Source organism: Glossina fuscipes, unplaced genomic scaffold (assembly GCF_014805625.2).
Source record: "Glossina fuscipes isolate IAEA_lab_2018 unplaced genomic scaffold, Yale_Gfus_2 1, whole genome shotgun sequence".
Lineage (NCBI taxonomy): Eukaryota > Metazoa > Arthropoda > Insecta > Diptera > Glossinidae > Glossina > Glossina fuscipes.
In genome coordinates, this window is record NW_023998415.1 from 5,244,818 (window position 1) to 5,264,960 (window position 20,143).

The 20,143-nt window shown below is 32.6% G+C and overlaps 1 protein-coding gene across 5 annotated transcripts in view; it reads left to right on the top strand.

The window, feature by feature from the left end:
- Positions 1-19,646, top strand: part of LOC119632693 (F-box/LRR-repeat protein 16) — a 63,258-nt gene extending 43,612 nt beyond the window's left edge. For all 5 annotated transcript variants that reach the window (XM_038025727.1, XM_038025725.1, XM_038025729.1 and 2 more), the window contains exons 5-6: positions 18,774-18,969; positions 19,065-19,646. In XM_038025727.1, coding sequence (XP_037881655.1) covers positions 18,774-18,969; positions 19,065-19,362 — 494 coding nt within the window. In that variant the 3' untranslated portion in view covers positions 19,363-19,646. The remainder of the gene's footprint in view (positions 1-18,773; positions 18,970-19,064) is intronic.
- The last annotated feature ends 497 nt before the right edge of the window (positions 19,647-20,143 follow it).

Consider the following 20,143-nt stretch of genomic DNA (forward strand, 5'->3'; position numbering starts at 1 on the left):
TGGAATGATATTCGTTCGTCCATGCGTCTGCTCGTATAACAATTGCAATTTTAAAATTTTGTCGTGATTCTTCATTTTACTGCCGACAGGCAGGCAGACAGATAGACACTTTAAGAAGTCGGACAAAGCCATTTATAGTCAATAGATTCAGCTACAGACGCAGCAAATATCCAAATATTGCCTTTCAATATCATTTATGCAGTCATGTTTTTCTTATGTAAGTACATAAGCTCCCGATTATGGGGAATCTTGTAACTGTACGTCGTCTTAGGTAAACGAATACAAGTTATAATGTTTGCGACTTATTTACTTAAGTGACAGCAATGCCGCTGTATATTTCAGTTATGAATACGACATGAATTTTCGCTATCACAGCATGTTAGGTTTACGGTAACAAAGTTGTATCAATTATTTTTTATAACGAAAATCATATTACTTCACCCCCCAGCCGAACCAAATTTTTCATGCCAATTGAGATTGTCCAAATATTCTTACCAAACGAGTGGTGTCGAGAAATTCTGAAAATTACATTTTTTTTTTATATAATGACTTTTCAAAATAGAACGTTATATGGCGAGTGATCGGGCTGATCCAAAACATTTTCAATAGCGTTTGTTTTTTGGTAGAAGTACGTCAATGTACCAAACTTCGTGAAAACATTTCAAAAATTTCAACTTGTAGCGTGAATACAAATCTTCATGGACAGACGGAACGCCCTATTCGTAAAAGTCGTTATATGGAAAAACATTGTAATTTTCAACATTTCTGGAAAAAAGTGGCTGTAGTGGGGCTAAATTGTTAGGAAAAATTTGGACCGGCCGGGGCAATTTTTGAATTCACTCTCATATAACGAAAACTGAAGTTCATACGAAAAAAATGTGTAAGCTTAAGTCAATGCTTCACGATGACAATTATATCATAATAGTAATTTAAAATAAAAAAATTAGCTGAGCCAAATTTGGACCATCTCGACCTATTTTTTGGATCGTAACCTAAAAACCATTTTCACATTTCATATAAAAAGTGGACTCTACAAAATTTAGACTGTCTACACCTATTTTTCCATACTGCCCTATACAAGGATTGAACTTGCTCTACATTAGATTTATGTTTTGGGCCTGCATATGAAAAATATGCCCAGATATATGGAAAATCGATATATAATTAACAAGATATATAGCAGCTTGAAAAACCCATCATCCACTGTTGTCAACTTTTTCAGCTGTTAGGGCGAATGCATGCCATCTAAACAGTTAAAGGATAGGTCCCTGCCTGTAGTCCAGTTTAGTTTATCTCTTGTAAATCTTTAAGTATGAACCAATCAATATTGTTACGAAATTCACTTTTCACGGATACGATTCGCATCACTAGATCGTGGATAAACTTTTTAGGAGAAATACATTTGCACATTTTCACTACAAGACTCTTTTATTTACAATCAATTAGCCTAAGGGTAAGATTATTTACATTTTAGTTTGGCAATACCCCCGACTTGTCAACACTAATATTCTTTTTTTCGATTCAAATGTTCTTGTCCGACTGACTCTGCCTCTGCCTTCCGCAAATAATCTATTTATTAGTTTGGGGAAAAAGAAATCCATTATTTTTTCGGTAGATGGCTGCACTGATAGATTTCTCGTAAAGTATCGATCAAACAATTTCATTTGGGTGCCACACCAATTAACAGAAAAAAACATGATGGATCGAAATTCCATCTGCGAAGCCTTGGCCAAACGGTATGAGATAGACCCATTTCTTAAACGGATGGTGACTGGAGATGAGAAATGGATCACATACGATAACCCTGTGCGAAAACGATCGTGGTCAAAGAGCGGTGAAGCACCTCAAACGGCCAGGAAGGTTTTGCTATGCATTTGGTGGGACTGGAAGGGGATTATTTATTATGAGTTGCTTCCATATGGCCAAACGCTAAATTCTGATCTCTACTGTCAACAACTGGACCGTTTGAAGATAGCGATTGACCAGAAACGGCCAGAATTGGCCAACAGGAGAGGTGTCGTGTTCCACCAGGACAACGCTAGGCCGCACACATCTACAGTGACTCGCCAAAAACTTCAGGAGCTTGGTTGGGAAGTTTTAATGCATCCGCCATACAGTCCGGACTTGGCACCAAGCGATTATCATCTTTTTCTTGCATTGCAAAATTTCTTTAATGATAAAAAATTGGAATCTAAGGAGGATTGTGAAAATCGACTACTAGAGTTTTTTGCAAATAGAGACCAGGACTTCTATGAGAGAGGCATGTTGAAGTTACCTTTAAAATGGCAACAAATCATACAACAAAACGGTGCATAGTTGACCCAAATCGGACAATCCGAAGCATGTTAAATTAAGTCCTGAAATTCATATAAAAATAATGGATTTCTTTTTCCCCAAACTAATATATATATTTTTACAAACATGTTACTATAATCTAGGTTCATGACCTTATTTTTAATTCGTTAAGCTGATTTTCCGCTAATCGTTTTCCTCGGCCGGCAACTGCATGACGCGCCGCGTATGTCCACTCGGGTTTTCCCTCTCTAAGGCATTTATTTTTTGGGAAAATCAATTAATTGGAATGAATGGACTGGATTTGGGATTTCCATAACAATATATTCATTCTTGGTTATTTGATTCAATTCCAAAGTTTTACTATTTATTGTTGTTCTATCACTATAAAACTAATTACTTAAAAAATTGCCTAATTACTAATTACTGCAAAAAAAAAAAAAAAGATGCTTTAACAAAATTTTTGATCGATTTCTTTTTTGCCGTTATTTCAAAACATATACAAAAGTTAATATTAATGTCCTTATGTCCTTATGTGGATATGTAAGAGAGTGACTTTACATATATGTATATATATATATATATATGTATATATATATATATATTTGTTTTTTAGTTATTCTCACATGTGTTTACATTCGTTGTGCATATATAAACGCTATGTCGAGCATTAATAATAAGCCATAATTTATTATATTGATTTATTCGATTATATTTTAATTCAAATACAATTTTTTTTTTCTAAATTCTTTCCTTATTCGAACAACGTTAGTATTAAGGATTTTTTTTATATTAATAATGCTTATATATCTTGTCATGGATGAGTAAGCCTAACATTTCTTAATAAAATTTTTGCAATTTTTTTCGCTTATCAAAACATCGTTACTACCGAAGGTCAATATTCGAAAGGAAATGTGTTTGATTTACACCGATGGCCATTGCTTCTGCTATTTGGTGTAAAAGTTGGATAGACATCATTGCTAGAATTATTTTTAGTTATTCGTATCAGTTGGTCAGCGGAAGCGTGTCTTATCTAAAGTGTTAGATTTTCGACTTTTTATTTTTTTTGTTTGCAAATGTTCAATTTTAAACGCTAACTAATGGGCAGGCAGGCGTTGATATATTTTCTAGTATATTTTTTGTAACGAAGGTGTAGAAGTGTGTATGCTACACTGAAAATAAATGATATTCAGATGTTCAACGTTTTTGTCAAGCATTGCTTAGATTAACTAGAGTAAGTAAGGATCGGTGGGATGCCTGTCGGCCTACCGCTTACAATAGAAACTGGGAAATATCTAGAGAATACATTTTTTTTCTTCCTCTTCACTGTCGGTCGATAGAAAACTAATAGTTTGAGATATCCCTTCTAGAGCGCATACATACATATATATGTTTTTTCGTTTTAGATAAGTCACGATAGGCATTGTAATGCATTTAAATTCGTATTATCGGCTCTCATCAAGGGAATAGATTTAGAGAGAGAGAGACAGATAGCACGTAGCAAAAAATCAGATTTCACATGAAATATAATGCCAGCTGACGGCAACTTATACGCTTTATTGCACTTGTTTGTACGCTTTATTGCACACTGAAATTCGGATACGTTGAACTTTGGCTTCATGTGTTGGTTAGTAATTTTTCGGGTAAAGGTTTACAATCATACTGTACGGCAATCGATGCACACGTTTGTATGCGTATATTCATTCGGCTTATTTTCACAAAGTGAAATGGAATCTATAAATTGATTTAAGTCCTATTTTATTTTGTTAATAAAATTTACCGGCCTATGAAGTTTTATATAAAAATTCAATAAATTATGTGTTTATCTTCTTTTTAATCGTATACCTGAGCTTTACTTAATCTTATGTAGGAATTTCATCAAAATAACTGAACAAAGTTCAATAAAACTCTCTTTTCTCTCCTCTGAAAATTATCAACTTTAACACTCATTGTATAAATATACAAAAAAAAATTACGCTAGAGGAATCTCGAATGTATATGTATATATATTTATACATATATATATCGAATAAATCGATTTATGCTAATAGCTTGCAAGCCTTGATTGGTCAATGGCGAGATCATATCCTCTCTTGGCAGTTGTGATATTCCGGCTGAAATCGGCTACAGCATCGAATTGGCGTAAGCAGTGATTGTTGCTGGCCGCATAGCTAAGTAGTTAAGAAGCGTGACTATGAAGTTTGCCTGGGTTCAATTCCAAGTACGTTGGGTCATGCTCCAATTATGGGCGATGTGCAGTCGTTTGCTGTAGAAAGAGTTATCATATATCGTTAGGTCATACACCTCTTAGGCTGCGTCTAGTCGCCACCTGCTTTTGCCCGCTTCTTTGTAAACATTACCTCGTTGCACATACAGGACACATTCCTCGATTCCTCGTTATATTTAAAAAGAGATTATGGACAGGTATGACGAAATCTTTTCGACCCACCATCTTTATCTTACCTGAACTGCAAACAAAGCGTAAAAACGCTCAAGCTCCATTTATTTTATCGTGTTTCTGTTGTAGCTTTTGAGTAATAAGCAAACACCCCACCAAATAGACTTGTCAACTTGTGCTGCATCATAGGCTTGTCCTTTAACAAATTTGGCCCATTCTCAATAACGTCCTATGTGCCAGAACTTACAAGGCTTTTGACAAACCCGAAGCCGATATGTCCTTATCTGCGACTAGGAGAATATTTACCACAGACAAACCGACAAACAGATAGGCATGTTTAATTCATTTCAAACCTTGATACTGATCTAGAATCCACGTATTTGATGTTGATCCCCGATGCTTCATTCAGGATATTGTAAATGTTTTCACAAAATCCTTGTGTATATTAATTTTATCCTTCGATAGTGCGTATAAAAAATGTTCTCAGCATTTACTCGACAATTTGTTTGCATTTACTTTGTTGAATTTGTTATCTACCAAGTAAATGCTCTGCATTTAGTTTAAACAAATAACAGAATCTTTATAAGCTATTAAGAGGAATTACTTCGATATGATATGAAAAAAAAAAAACGGAATTTATTTAAAAACGGAAAATTTTAAAGTAAAAACACTATAGTAGTCTATGGCCCACCATTATATTCTGTACACTATCCTACAGTTCCTTATATAAAGAGTTTTTAAAATCTGGCATTATATGGCAAGCGATCGAAAATGTCGTCCGATCTGAACCGTATACTGTGGCGTTCGTTCACAAATCGCTGTACGCAAAGTTCATCAAAATATTTTCAAAGTTGCCAATTGTGATTATTGAAAACAAGAAAGCAAGAAAGACAAACAGACGGAGAGACAAACTATAATGAATGCAAAAAAAAGGGGTTGATTCTTAATCGATCGGTATAATAATAATTGCGACTATCTCAAGTCTTTCTGATTGTTGCATACATCCTGACAAACTTAATACCTTAACTTCTTACCGCAAGTGATGTAGAGCAAAAAAAAAAAAAAAAAAAGAAGAAAACAAATTCAATTTATTTGGTATTGACTTTTACGAGACGAACATTTCAACACGAAGAAGAAAGTTGAGTTTAAAGAAATTTTCATTTAATGCTATTAAAGTACATACGCACATAAATTGTTTTTTTTTTTAGTTAATACCTTATTATATAAATATATGCGTCATTCTTTAACGATTCTTCAATTTGCTGCAAATGCTCATGAACAGTGCAAGAACATTTATCGTACTCTCTTCAAATATTCATACGATTAAAGTTGCACGAGTTTTAAAACAAAATTAATATGTAAATATTTAATACGTATATGTGTGTAGGTGTGGATTATAAAAAAACAAAAAAAAAAAAAAGCAAAAAAAAAAAAGAAAAGAAGAAAATTCTCTTTGAAATTATTAATAATAACAATAATAATAATAATAATAGTAATAACAATAAGAAGGCGAGGGTTGTTGTTTGAAGCAACTCTTGACTAACTTTATCAATTCAAGTGAATGCCACAGAATTATAATAGCATTTCTTTGCCCATGTTTTGTACTCAAAAAGATATGCAGATGACGCAAACCATTGATAATAAGCGTACGCGTTTTTTCCTTCACAATTCGTATTTCTTTCCACAGGGAACGCGTGGGACGCAATTATTTTTTTCTGTTCTTTTTTTTTTTTTTTGCAACTTCAATATTAGTGCAAAGGCACTTTTTATTAATATAAATTTTATAGTCATACTACACTTATAGAAGTTCTGTGAAACATACAAACATAAATCGAAAAGTTCACAGTTTATTATAGTCGATGACATTATCCTGCTGCAGCAAAAAAGTTCGCAAAAGCTAAGCGTTAAAGTCAAGAGACTTTTCAGATTCGCTGGCAGATCGCAGATTATATTAATATATTCTCGGGCGATTTTTAACTTTGAATTAAAATAACCATGACGAGGAAAGCACTGCAAGCTGCAGCAAATCGTAAAAGCATAACAATAAAAATTTTCATTTACTTACTTAGCGCCGGAGAATTGACCCTTACGACTTTCCTTCTTTGCTTTATTGGAAAATTGAAAACAAAACCAAAAAAACCAAAATCTAATACACGGAGATGTTCTTCGGATAATTCTTCTTCAAATCATGTGACATGAAGTGACAGTTTTAATATATGCCCGATGTGAATGCGCTATTCATTATAAATATCGAACAGCACTTATGATTAACTTATGATTAGTCATTCAATTTCAATTAACCAAAAAAAATCTATTTAAAGTGACGGCGATATGCAAAAATCCAGTCCAAGTCTTCCATTTGGGCAAAAGTATTGAGCCAATGAATTACATTTTCCAATACCATATAATCAATATCTCTTTTTTTGGAATTTGTATTCCTACTGATGATGAATCCATGATATCATATTATCCATATATCTGTCATATTAGGATCACATTACTTAATCAGCTAAACTATTATATATGTATATGATATTAAGATGATTTTTTTCTTTTTTTTAAACTGCTTTTGCCCGCATAATTTCTCTCGTTGACTTGTCTCTCTGTTTAGCACTTTCTGTACCACTTAAGTGCTATATGAACTTATGACATGCCTTCCTTACTCATTAGAAATGAGCATGGAGGGTATAATCAGTCCAGACTGATGGTAACGGTTAATTATTGTTATTCAATACGCGTATCAAGACAAAAGAGTAAAGAAAAGATTGCGTTAAGATTTGTAAGTAATTCAATAGAATTATCCTTTGCTATGGAATTTCGCGTTAAAAGAATTCCTTACAGGATTTTCGTAATGTGTCCTCCCCCTATCAATAAATTATTGAAATCTCTACCGCTACATTATTGCTTCTGGTTGGCAAGGAAAAACTAAGTGTTGCACACGTAGCTTCAAACTTTTTAAAGAAACTGCACGTTTCCGTAACGAGATGAACGACTTTGGCATATTGTGACGCAAATGTGACGCACTTTATTTTCACAACTAATGAGAAAATCTAAGACAAACAAGAAAAAAAAATTCTTATTTTCTCCTTGTTTCTTGCTATGCCTTTAAATCTTAAATGTGAATCGTTGGTCGATCTAATCAACTTAATCATTGAATCTCCTAAAACCAAACGACTCTCACGCGAGAAGTATCCATTTTCGTGAACTATTTTTTGCGAACTGAGCCTGCTGTTCTACACATCTCTACATAATTATCCTGCATAACGAAGTGGACATTTTCCCATCGAAATTATAAATGATAACCATTTTTACACCCTACACCTTAGATGGGTATAAGGACATATAAAATTTGTGCATGGATAGAGGGAATCGAGATAGATCCATCTATCGATTCTGAATGACTTTCGCGAGTAGACGAACAGACAGACATATAAGCTTCAATCGACTAAGAATCACTTTCTGCATTCAGTTTCTAAGCTTGCTTGAATCGCAATTAGCTTGTCTGTCCATCTGTCAATTTTTGTTGTTGTTGTGTTCAATCTTAAGAAAGTAATTTTTTTGACATTTTAATGAAATCTTGTACACCGACATGTTTTGGCGAAGTGATTCGAATCGGACCACTTTTTCGACGCTCTCCCATCTACCATGTCTCATTGCAAAAAGACGTTATATTATATAAGTAACTGTATTAAGCGAAATGATGTTACTTGCTTTTTGTTAAAAGCCTTTTTCGGTCTGGGCGAACTTGCAGCTATTACGAGGACCGCAATAACTGACCGTCGGATATCGAGTCGGAGAATCGGCTTAAACATGAGAAAATGCGTTAGTGTCCAAGGTACACGGTACGTAGGATGCGAGGAATTTATACGGTAATGCTGATTGTGGCCCGTTTTGTAGATAATTGGTTGAGTCTTTTTTTTTTTTCAATTTGAACGAAATGCCATATCCCTAAAATATCAAATAAAAACAAGTGATAACACTGTAATGGAACGCGGCCAATCATTAAATAGTAATTATGTGTAGCGCACTTTGTTTATTACTGTTATGAGTAAAGCTTTAGGTGGAGAGTGGTTAAAAAAGGTCGACCGATCGGAACCATTCATTTTCAATAGCATACATCCGTGAGCCAAAACACATCGATATACCAAATTTCATCAAAATATCTTAAATACATAAACAAGATATCAAAGGGATGGACAGACAGACAAGGTTTTATCGTTTTAGAAACTGACGATTCTCAATCGATCGGCCCTTGCGTGTCTCTCATAAACTTTACGTATCCTGTTGCCGTATAAGTGGAGCAGCGTATAATGAAATATTAAAAAAATAATCCGTCGATCGTCATCCACTCACTATAATATTTTTACTTGTTTTCTTCTTTTTTTTTTTTTTGCCTGCGTGTAGGTATGCAATTAGGTTCATTAGAACGTAATGGGTCTGCGGCCAGAGCCTAAAAAGCTCGTAATTAATATTGAAGCCAAAGATATATATCGCAATTTGCAAGCTATGTGTTTTAACGGGAATATATATCGGAATTATATCGAAATCATTTTTAATTTTTTCAAGCACAAGCAAGTAGCGCGTTTCGAGTTTACATTCGATCAAACCAATTTGTTGTAAACATCTTAAAATAGTTTCTTATATAAGAAATTGTAACTCGCACTATTCTATCGTTGGACGATAGAATGTAACCATAAGATCCAGTCCTTTAATGCATCCAGACATTAATTGATGCAAATTAAATATTAAAAATCACTGATATTTTCATCGCTTTTGATGATAATCACAAAAAATTAAATAAAACTTTTCTTTTTAATTTTCAATTATTAATTTTTTCTATTATTAGCACAATTATTGTAATTATATTTTTAAAAAAATACACACAAACACAAGCAAGCATATAATCACAACACTTTCACTTTAATTCAAGCAATTTTACGATTTGTTTACTATAAAAAAAAAAAAAGAAAAAAAAAAAATATTTGCTTACAAAGCAAAAAATTAAATTAATTAATTAAAAGGAACACAAACAGACAAATTCACTCAATATCGACTTTGTTGCGTTGATTTCGATTACAATTTTGTAATTTGTGATCGCAGAAACGAGTAAATCTTTGTTATGAAGAAACAAACACATAAAAGGATATTTCAGTTACCCGTTAGTGTCGGTCACAAAATAAAATTGTAACAATTCCTATGACAATCCTTTCAAAAATCATTAACAAAAAAAAAAAAAAATAAATAAATAAATAAATAAATAAATAATAATAATGAAAAATAAAAATAAAATAAAATAAATAATCAATGAGCAAATAAATGAAAAGACAAAAACCAAATTTTAATAGTTTGTAAGTGTTTCTCAGTGCCAGGCTGATAAGGAAATGATTGAAAATCTCTAATAAAACGCGCACTAAATATGTGCGCATTGATCGCTTGTTTAATATACAAAACGAGGGAAAAAAAACCAACAAAACAAATTCAATATTATTTGTTTTTTTTTTTCTATTTTGATTATTATTATTATTATTATTATTATTATGTTTTGCCTACTCATACATATATTGTATATGTATATAGAAATCAAACGTCATCTTATAGGCATGTAATTCAATCAAGGCATCTTTCTGTATGCTGTTTCTCTTCTTCTTCTTCTTCTTCTTTCTCATTTACAGTCAGTCAGTCACTCATTGCAATTACAATTACAATTGCAATTATAATAACGATGTGTAATGGAACGTATAAAGAGCGAGAAATGATGATCACAAAAAGTTAAAAATCGCACAAGCATATACACACGCACACACACACACATATATATATATATATATATATATATATACACATGCATAATAACTTCCTTTTACCACTTCTATGCTTCGATATTGTGCGTGTATAGGTTTCTGTATCGGATACCTGCTTATTACATATATAAAATAGGCGGGCATTCATATGTGAGATATTTTTTTGTTTAGCAAAAAAAAAAAAAAAAAAGAAATAAAAAAATAAAGCTGCAATGAATTAATGTGCTTTTATTCTAATCTCTTAAATTATTCTTGTCTTCTTGTCTTATTGATTAAGGCTAAGTTAACGTATAGAGAGACATATGATTACAATTACAATATTTTACAATTTTTGTTATCTTATGTTTTTTTTTTTGTTTATTTTTTTGGGGTTTTTTTTTTTTTTTTTTTTTAATATGAACAGTGAAGCGGCTTTTATATGTATTTATTTATTATTCTCATTCAAGAGATTCAATTACTACCACCATCGGCACCGTAAGAAATTTAATTGATTTAACATTTGAAAAGCGATTATTAGGAAAATATTTTTATTGATTTTTCTGATCGTTCGCTGATGATGTCGCGACAGAGTCTCTGGTCTTATCTGGCTTTAGTTTGTAACATGAGAGACGACAGTATTTTTATCATTTGTGTAAATTTGTTTTTGTTTCGCCTTTTATTGTGACCTTATGTGGCACGAGCAAAACCCATGGATCGAAAGTGGAGAGACCTAATCGTCGCCTTGTTAGACAATATGAAAGATCAAAACATTTTCCAACTTATATTAAGCAGATTTGGAAAATATTTTTCAAAAATTTTCATTTCTTTTTCTAAAAACAATTTTTTAAAAGGTTTTTAAGCAATGCGATGTTTGGATGAGCACTTATGTCCTCTATAGGCATTTAAATTTGGATGAAACGTGAAGCTTGAATTTCAAGAGAAAAGAAAGCGTCGAATTTTTTGATTGACTACACACAGATCCAGAGATCCACAGAGAGTATTGGAAGTCATATCCCACTAGACTTTTTTACTATGGAATTTTTCAGATTTACAGGGAGTTTGTAATGTTATAAGACGACCAGAGAAGCAATAATTTGACCGAAATACTTAGCATGAAACGAAATATTTCAAGCGCCAATGCAAAATGAATGGTTTCTACGAATATAAGAGCAGCAATGCCGGATAAGGTCGACTGCGATTACGCAAACGCCTAATGCCCGAAGTATGGAGATAGAGGGTGTCAAAGTGCCCAGTCATTATATCGTACGCATATTTCTATAAGTATGGATGGTCTGACTAGGAGCGTTAGAGTCTGGCTACAGGTGAAGATATTAAATGCCGATAATACACTGCTAATCACTTCCCTTTTGCTCAACGAAATTTCAAAGTATCGCTACAAAAACTTGTCCCTCTCTCTTCGGTTGCTTTCTAGTAAAATCCAAAACGTTTCAGCTATTAACAACAAGAACAACAACAACTTCTCAGCTATAAAAGGGAGATCTTAATACATTTTTTTTTGTACGGGTATTGACAGTCATAAGTACGTTCTTCACAGAGTTCCGAAGGAGGATCTAATTTTTCCTAAATTGTTTGTAGATAAAGTTGAATTAACTTTGAGCAGAGGCCCAAATGACAGACATTAGGATACAAGTCGATTTATTGTGCCGTCGATTGGTTTATTCACAAATTTACGTGATGAATGAGAGAGCAAGCATGAAAACGGAAGCTTCTTTTATCTATATGTAGATCATAGGTATTAGAAGTGGCTAAATGGCCTCATCTCGCCTGAGAGAAAGGGCAAAAAGGCATACTAGACAATTGAGTAGATTCGAGTTATTCAGATTTTGGCAGCCTCCGATGCAGACAAAACTCATGTGACAGGACGGTAAGGGAAACTCTTTTACGTCTCGATCCGACCTTAATACGCAAATAAGGAGTGGATTTTTCTTTTTTTCTTCCATCGCAGACCAGAAAGGGTCTACAATACTTTTACAAAAAAATCATACACTGTCACCTTTCTCTGTTTGAGAATTTGAACCTTACAAATTCCATAGAGTAAGTAAATTTTCTTTCATCATTGCAATGTTCGCAAAAGTGATGAAATATGGCTATCTAATCATAAATATAACGAAATTGAATGTTAGTCTAGAAATTCAAAATTCAACTGCTATACGCTAACAGAACGCAGAACACCCATAATCCATAACTATGTTTTAAAGACTTGACGTGTATTTCTTTGAAACTTATTTGCTTACTTGAATTCTTTAGCATTAAGACAAATTTCAATGTTTTATATCAATCTTGTTTGCAATTTTTAAAAGCCTACGAATAATATACGAATGCGCAGACGAACTTATCGCAATCAGCTTACCTTCTTACTGGGGACATTGAAATAGCAAAGCTAATGCCTTTTGCAAGAATCTTTTTTACTTTCAAATAGTTTTTCGCTTTTTGCTATTGTTTCTCCTAAATCGATTTGGGATAAAAAAAGATATAATAAAATTAATCTATATTCGGGGAGCGATATTTTCAAAGTGTAACTTGTATTGAAATAATCATACGCAGTTATAGATTACAGTCGCAAATGTTTTCTCTATTTTTGCTTTATTTCAATTAGGGTTTCGTATATGTTGGTTGATATTTATTGTATTTTATTGTAATTTCTTCTTCTTTTTTTTCTTTTTTGCTTGTTCCGCCCAACCATAATGCAGTAAAAACGTCTAGCTTTTTTCTTTTTTTTTTTTTTTAGTGTAATTTAAATCTTTAGTTTGCGGCTTTAGTTGGAAGCCCAACAAAAGTTTATGTTACTGTTTTTGGGTTTTTTTTTTCGTTTTTTTTTTTTCTTTTTTACAAGGCAAGCAAAGATGTTATTTTAGCCCCTTTCGCATATACTATTGCACGTGGCAAAAATGTGTGTGTGTGTGTGTGTGTGTGTGTGTGTGTGTGTGTTTTTCTTTTTTCTTTTTTTTTTTACTATAAGTATCTTAAAAAAAACTTGAGCGAGAAAGAGATAGTTCAAAAAAGAGAGAAGTAAAGACACAAGTACTCTAAAAGTAAAAAAAAAAAATAGTGTTTGCCATAAAGTAGGACACTACTATAACATTGCAGATGGTAAAAAAACCACAAACAACCACACACACACACACAGAGGCGACGCACACAGGCATAATAATAGACAATGATAAATATTTAATCATTGCGTATATATATATGTATATATATATATATGTATGTAAATAACAGAGAAGCTACTTATTTATACAAGTTTATATACATATGTGAACAAAGAGAGCACATAAACGGGTTCATAGAAGTTCCCGTCTTTAACTGCTCCACTAAATGTGTTTACTTATGTTTGCAAACATATGCATATAGAATGGCATATATCTGTATGGATATGCATGTATATATCATTTGAATGGTTTTTTTTTTTTTTTTTTTTTTGCTTCATATATAAAATAATCAAAATGTGTCAAGAACGTAACTGTTCACTACTACTGTAATTTATATGAGACCGCATACCACATATCAACTTTATGTACTTCCTAGATGCGTACCTATGCACGCATGCATTCATCATGGATACCCTCTAGCACAAATCTACATGCACAGGTTTCGATAATATCATATACGCGCGTATACAAATACAAAATTGCTAACATTCTATGGCATTCATCATTGTGTTGTTTACACACATCTTTATACAACCATTCGCTATATCTATGGCATGTAGGTAAACGTACATTAGTACAACTACAAAAACACTTCTATTTATATACATATGCTATGTATATCTACAAATATGCATTCGTATGTATTCGTATGTGTGTGTGTTTGATTGTTTGTGTGTGTGTGTGTGTGTGTTTGTGTGTTTAATAGTATCTATGGTTACCCCCCTTTAAGAGGATTATTAACGCTATTTTTTATGCTTTACTTTAACTCAAGCAAATTAGTGTTGAAATATTCTTAAATAAAATCCTAACTGACGAACGAGCCATACATGTCCACGTAAATATGATACATGATCCGTAATGAGAGTGATTGACAACTTGACAAATATTATTATTATTTTTTTTCTTTCTTTTTTTCTAAAAGAGTACTTTAAGCCTATAACAGTATAACTAATATGAACAAAGTAAAAGAGGAGAGTAATAGTAGCATTATCACAAGCTGAATATGTGTTATATATATAAATTCAAGATCAAAAGTTGAAGAAAAAACATGAAAATAAAAATAAATTAATAAAAGTTTGCCTTTGAATTTCCTATCAAAATTTATTAAGACAATAAACAATGACTTCATTTGTACTTCATTAAGTAAAATAATTTAAATTAACTTATGGCTCCCGTTTTGTAAAATAATGCCTTTTTTCTTTTAATTATTATCGTTATTATATACTTATCGTCTAAAGGGCAGATCATAGATAATATATAAAAATCTTTTTAATATTCGAATTTGAGAGCTTGAGTTTTTTTTCTCCCGAGCTGAGAAGAGATAGCAATGTTTTCCAATTTCAATGTTTTCTTAAATCCATGCAAAGTACATTTATCTGTTCATTTTTCAATTTCGTCTAACGCGCGACTCTACTTTGATAATGGATATATAGACTCTTGATTGAAATTGTTAAAGTATTTTAATATTAAACGCATCGACAGGTGCCCCAATAGGTGAATACGATGAGTGTAAATCGATGTAGCTATTACGTTTATTATATAAGCTACGAAATAATGTTATCATTATTAATATAATTTATTTAAACCAAAGAAATGAATTTTACTAATAAATTCTATATATAAAGTCTCTACTTTTTTAAATAAGTAAAAAACCCTACAACAGCACAGACCACTTGGCTTAACACAGTTCATTCATGATACATATAATGAGATTTCAAATTATTCCGTTATATGGAAAATGATCGAAGAAGTAGTAGCCCGGTCCGAATCATTGTCATTACTGTTTGCCTTTAGTCCATAGCACGTCATGTAATTGTATTAAAATATCTCAGAAATTTGCGACCTGCAGGTTAAACAGATGGAAATAAGATGGACAGATGGACGGACAAGCTTTAGTCAGAATAGCTTTCGGAATCGACCAATATAATAAACTGTTGGTCTATTTCAATTCCTTCGAAGTATTGCGTACCGCAGTTGGTGTAGGATATAAAAAAGGACAGCCTAGCCCTGACTGATATTTTAATAAAGTTGTACTCCGCATATGTGAATCTTCGATAATATATGTTTAATCTCAACACTTTCTCCACAATTGCAAATTCGAAGATGAGATTTCTTATGGCTCCATTGGCATCTTGCAATGGTATGGGTCAATGCAAATTTTGCTTTGCTTTTAATTTTCTCGACTTTGGTTGGATACACATATTTGGGGGAACGTGGACGGTAGCATTGCCGATTTATTTCGCCAATTTTCTCTTTATAATTAAAAAACTCAGACTCAAGCGCGAGAAAGAAAATTTGAAAAACTTTCGTGGTATTTGTGACAACAGTAAACTCATCAAGCCATGCTATAGAGCGTGTGAAAGACGATAGACAAGGCATTCGTTAATTCACTTGAAAGTAATAGCTTTCGTTTGCGAGCGATTGGTTATAAGAAGATTGGTTATAATAACAGCTATGAAAAACGGACCGAACGCGACAATAGTTTACAACCTGAAGTTGCACAAACAATAGCATAGCTGCAATTGACGACCCGTAACGAAAAGCCTTGAATTTGAGAGAATTGGAGCGAAAATATGCGTTATGAGTGCCCCCACCCTGATTGGGCGATTGAGTCCAACATCTTCTGTGAAAAGTAAAGCGATTAAACCCTCAAAGTTTAGGTACAGTCTCCAAAATTGATCAAAGGAAAGGCATCGTCGTCCACCGTGACGTCGCTTCGTAAAAGTTGAGACAACTGTACCCGGAAGTTTCAATATTGTAATTCACTGCATAGCACGTACATTGTTCTGTCCGACACCTAAAATTTCGAATATGTGAAAGGAGTTTTACAATCCACCTGAGAAGATGTCACGAATTATTCTATTAACGCAAATAGTTCCCTCCCTTATCAAATGATTGAAAACCCAGACTGAATTTATATAAATATATATATACAATAAGAATTTATATAAATTCGTAACGTTTTCCGTTAATCCGCAATTTTAATGCCTAAAGATGTCATTTTTTCGATGACATGTCCAGAGCATAAGTTTGTCTTTTGTCGAAAGTCCTCGAGTTTCAAGAAATTGAATGAGGTAAAGAAGTAAAATATATTCCAAACCCATACTACTCAAATCGATAATATTTTTATGAAAAGCTAAAGATTGTATGTATGTATCACCTGAGTGATTTAAAAGTTTCCCGAGAAATAATAATATGCTATAAGAAAATCATGTTGATCTCTGACGGAACTTTTTATACCCAACACCGTTTTCTCAAAAAAAAAAAAATAAATAAAAATTTTTTCATACTCTCTAATATTGGATGAACGGGGCAGTTTTTTTTCCATTCTTCAGACAACATAGAATCGCTAATAGAGTAAAGTGTAATGCAAATTTTTATAGTTTTATCAGTTGCAAAAAACCAAATTATTTTTGCCATTAAAACCACAGATATGTTTTTAGGTTACGTGCCACCGTAGATACTCCAGGCGTGTTGTAGTTCTTCGACCGTTTTGAAGAATTATCAATGCTTCTGATAAACTCTCAGTTTTGCGCTCAGCAGTATATTGACAGCAGACATCACGTGTGCAGACGGACAGGGGGACAGACAGGCATGTTTCGCAGCTGTATTGATTCACAGTTTCATACTGACCGAGTATGCTTGAATAATTAGAACTCTGCAAAGTATTTTGTAGAATTATGGGCGTGGCAGTTAAACAACCAACCGTTTGAAGAAGTGCAGAAATTCTGGTTTTAAATCGATATCTGCCACAGTTAACATAATCTTGTGGTTCGCGACCTTTCCTTGCACTGATAGTCCCGATCAATAAATGTTCCGGGATAAATCAGTTGACTAATAAGCATTTAAAAGACGTTTAAAATGCGCTTCAAAGCAGATTCAATTTTATTAACCGTTTCGCGAAAATATAAAAGGTGGACAGTGAAAATTCGCGATTGCGAAATCGATAAACAAGCGGCATAGGCGAACGTGAATAGCTGTTCTGCCACCTTAGAACCGATAATGTTGAGATAAGTAAGTACATCGGACACTGTTATCTTATAAAAAAAAGGACTACAAAAACAACAGTGAAAAAAACGAGCTTACTTTGCATTGATGGATGGGCGTGGCTGATCTTTTCTATCCCTAAAGAATGAAAGTAGAAATTTATATCGATGCATGTGTGCACTTAGTGAGCAAAGAGCAACTTACACGGAAAGCAAATGTGTTCTCAGTTAATGTTACGTTACGTAGGTGTGTCCTTCGACCATTTTTGGGTCCTTTTCAAATACTTTGGCAAATTTGTGGGCAGTATCTTCATTTTTGCGAGCGAGAAAATGTCCATCGCTGGTACTACAGCGAAGCACAAGCTGAGGGCAGACGGACAGAGGGACACGCTTATATCAATTCATAATTTTATATTGATCAAGAATACATATGCAATTAATGGGATCTCTGAAGTTTCCTTCCGAATGTTGCAAACGTTTTGATAAATGAACGTATCTCTTAAAAGTATTGTATCAACAACAATAACAAAAATACATTAGAAAGGATATTCACAAATTACTTAGAAATAGAAGATATATATATACATATATATACATATATATAGTTAGCGTAAAGCATTGACGCACTTTTGATGTTTCTTTTGAAACTATCGGTTTTTTTTTTTTTGGTTTTTTTGTTTTTTTTTTTTTTGTTTTTGTTGTTGTGCTTAAAGAACCGCATTATTTATTTGTACGCTTAGTTTGTTGCATATAAATAACGTAACGTTTGTTTACAAACCGCAATTGTTCCATTGAACTAAAAACTAAATAGAAAAAGAAACGCACACCTATATATAGAATGGGATGTTAACATAACGCACAACATAACATAACACCGAAGAGATGAAAGAATAAATCAAGTGGAAATCAATTTAAATAGCATTAAATGACAATAAGAAAAATAAGTGGATGTTTTTCTTTTTTTATTTTCCATTTTTCTTATTGTTTAGCGTAGTTTAGCACAATAGGTTTGTTGTAGTTTCATACGAAAGAAACCTTTTAAACACATACAAACCGCAATTGGAGTTATTAATTTGAAACACATAACGATGTCATCTATATGTACGTCAATGCGTTCATTTATTATTTATCTTTCTCGTTCTAGTTCACTCTTTACCTCACTTAACGGTATTGAGTTTATCTGGTTGCAGTAAATTAACCGATGATGGCGTTGAATTAATAGCAGAAAATTTGCAAAAGCTTCGGGCTTTAGATTTGTCCTGGTGTCCACGCATAACCGACGCCTCATTAGAATATATTGCCTGTGATCTAAATCAATTGGAGGAATTAACATTGGATAGGTAAGCGTGAATTGATTTAATGACAAAAGAAGAAAAAAATTAATAATAATAGTAATAATACAAACAATTTCTCATTATCTATATATTCAATTTAGATGCGTACACATAACCGATATAGGCGTGGGCTACATTTCAACGATGCTTTCGTTGACTGCTCTCTTTCTGCGCTGGTGCTCGCAAGTGCGTGACTTTGGTCTACAACATTTATGCTCTATGCGTAATCTGCAAGTGCTCTCGCTCGCCGGCTGCCCTCTCTTAACCTCATCCGGTTTATCGAGTCTCATACAATTGCGCCATTTGCAAGAGCTAGAATTAACTAATTGTCCGGGCGCATCTCAAGAACTATTTGAATATTTAAAAGAGCACTTGCCACGTTGTCTGATAATTGAATAATATCTTAAACTTATGGTAAAACCAAGCTTAATGAATAGAATACAACTCCCTATTCTTCATGTGCTTCGTCTAATTCGTTTTCGCCGTCGTCGTCTCCTTCTTCTTCTTCTTCTTCTTCTTCTTCTGTATCATTATCATCATTATCATCATTATCATCGTCATCATCTATTATTTTTGAATTTTAGTTCCTAACTGTGTCTGTTATCTACTTGTATGTATATATGTTTATGTATGTTTACATGAATGTATAGAATTTCAGTTTTTCTTTTTCTGTGATTTTAGTTTTTAAGTTTCAAAAACAAAAACAAACAAAAAATAAAAACTAAAAAAAAAAAACAAAAACGAAAAAAAAAGGCAAACAAAAATTTGAAAAATTTATGAATATATAGACAACTTATTGAAACCGATCTGCATACGGAGAAGATATTAAATAAGTATATAAAAAAAGTAAGGTTATGTGCATAAATATTTTCAGCAAATATCTATATCTTCTCCCTTGATTTTTTAAACATGAAATATCCGATTTTTTTGCTTTTATTTAAAAAAAAAAAAAAAAGAAAAGAAAACCACAAAAACAAAAACTTATAAATGTTACAATTATAAAATACAATGAAAAAAATGACAAATTTTTGGCAAAACAAAATGAAATGAAATCCTCAAGTGAAAATTAATGATAAAAATAAAAAATAAAAAAAACCAAATTAGCAATAAATTTATACTTGAACTAAAGAGTAGAAAAATAATCCTTAACAGTCTAGCCTCTTTAAACTTAAACCATATA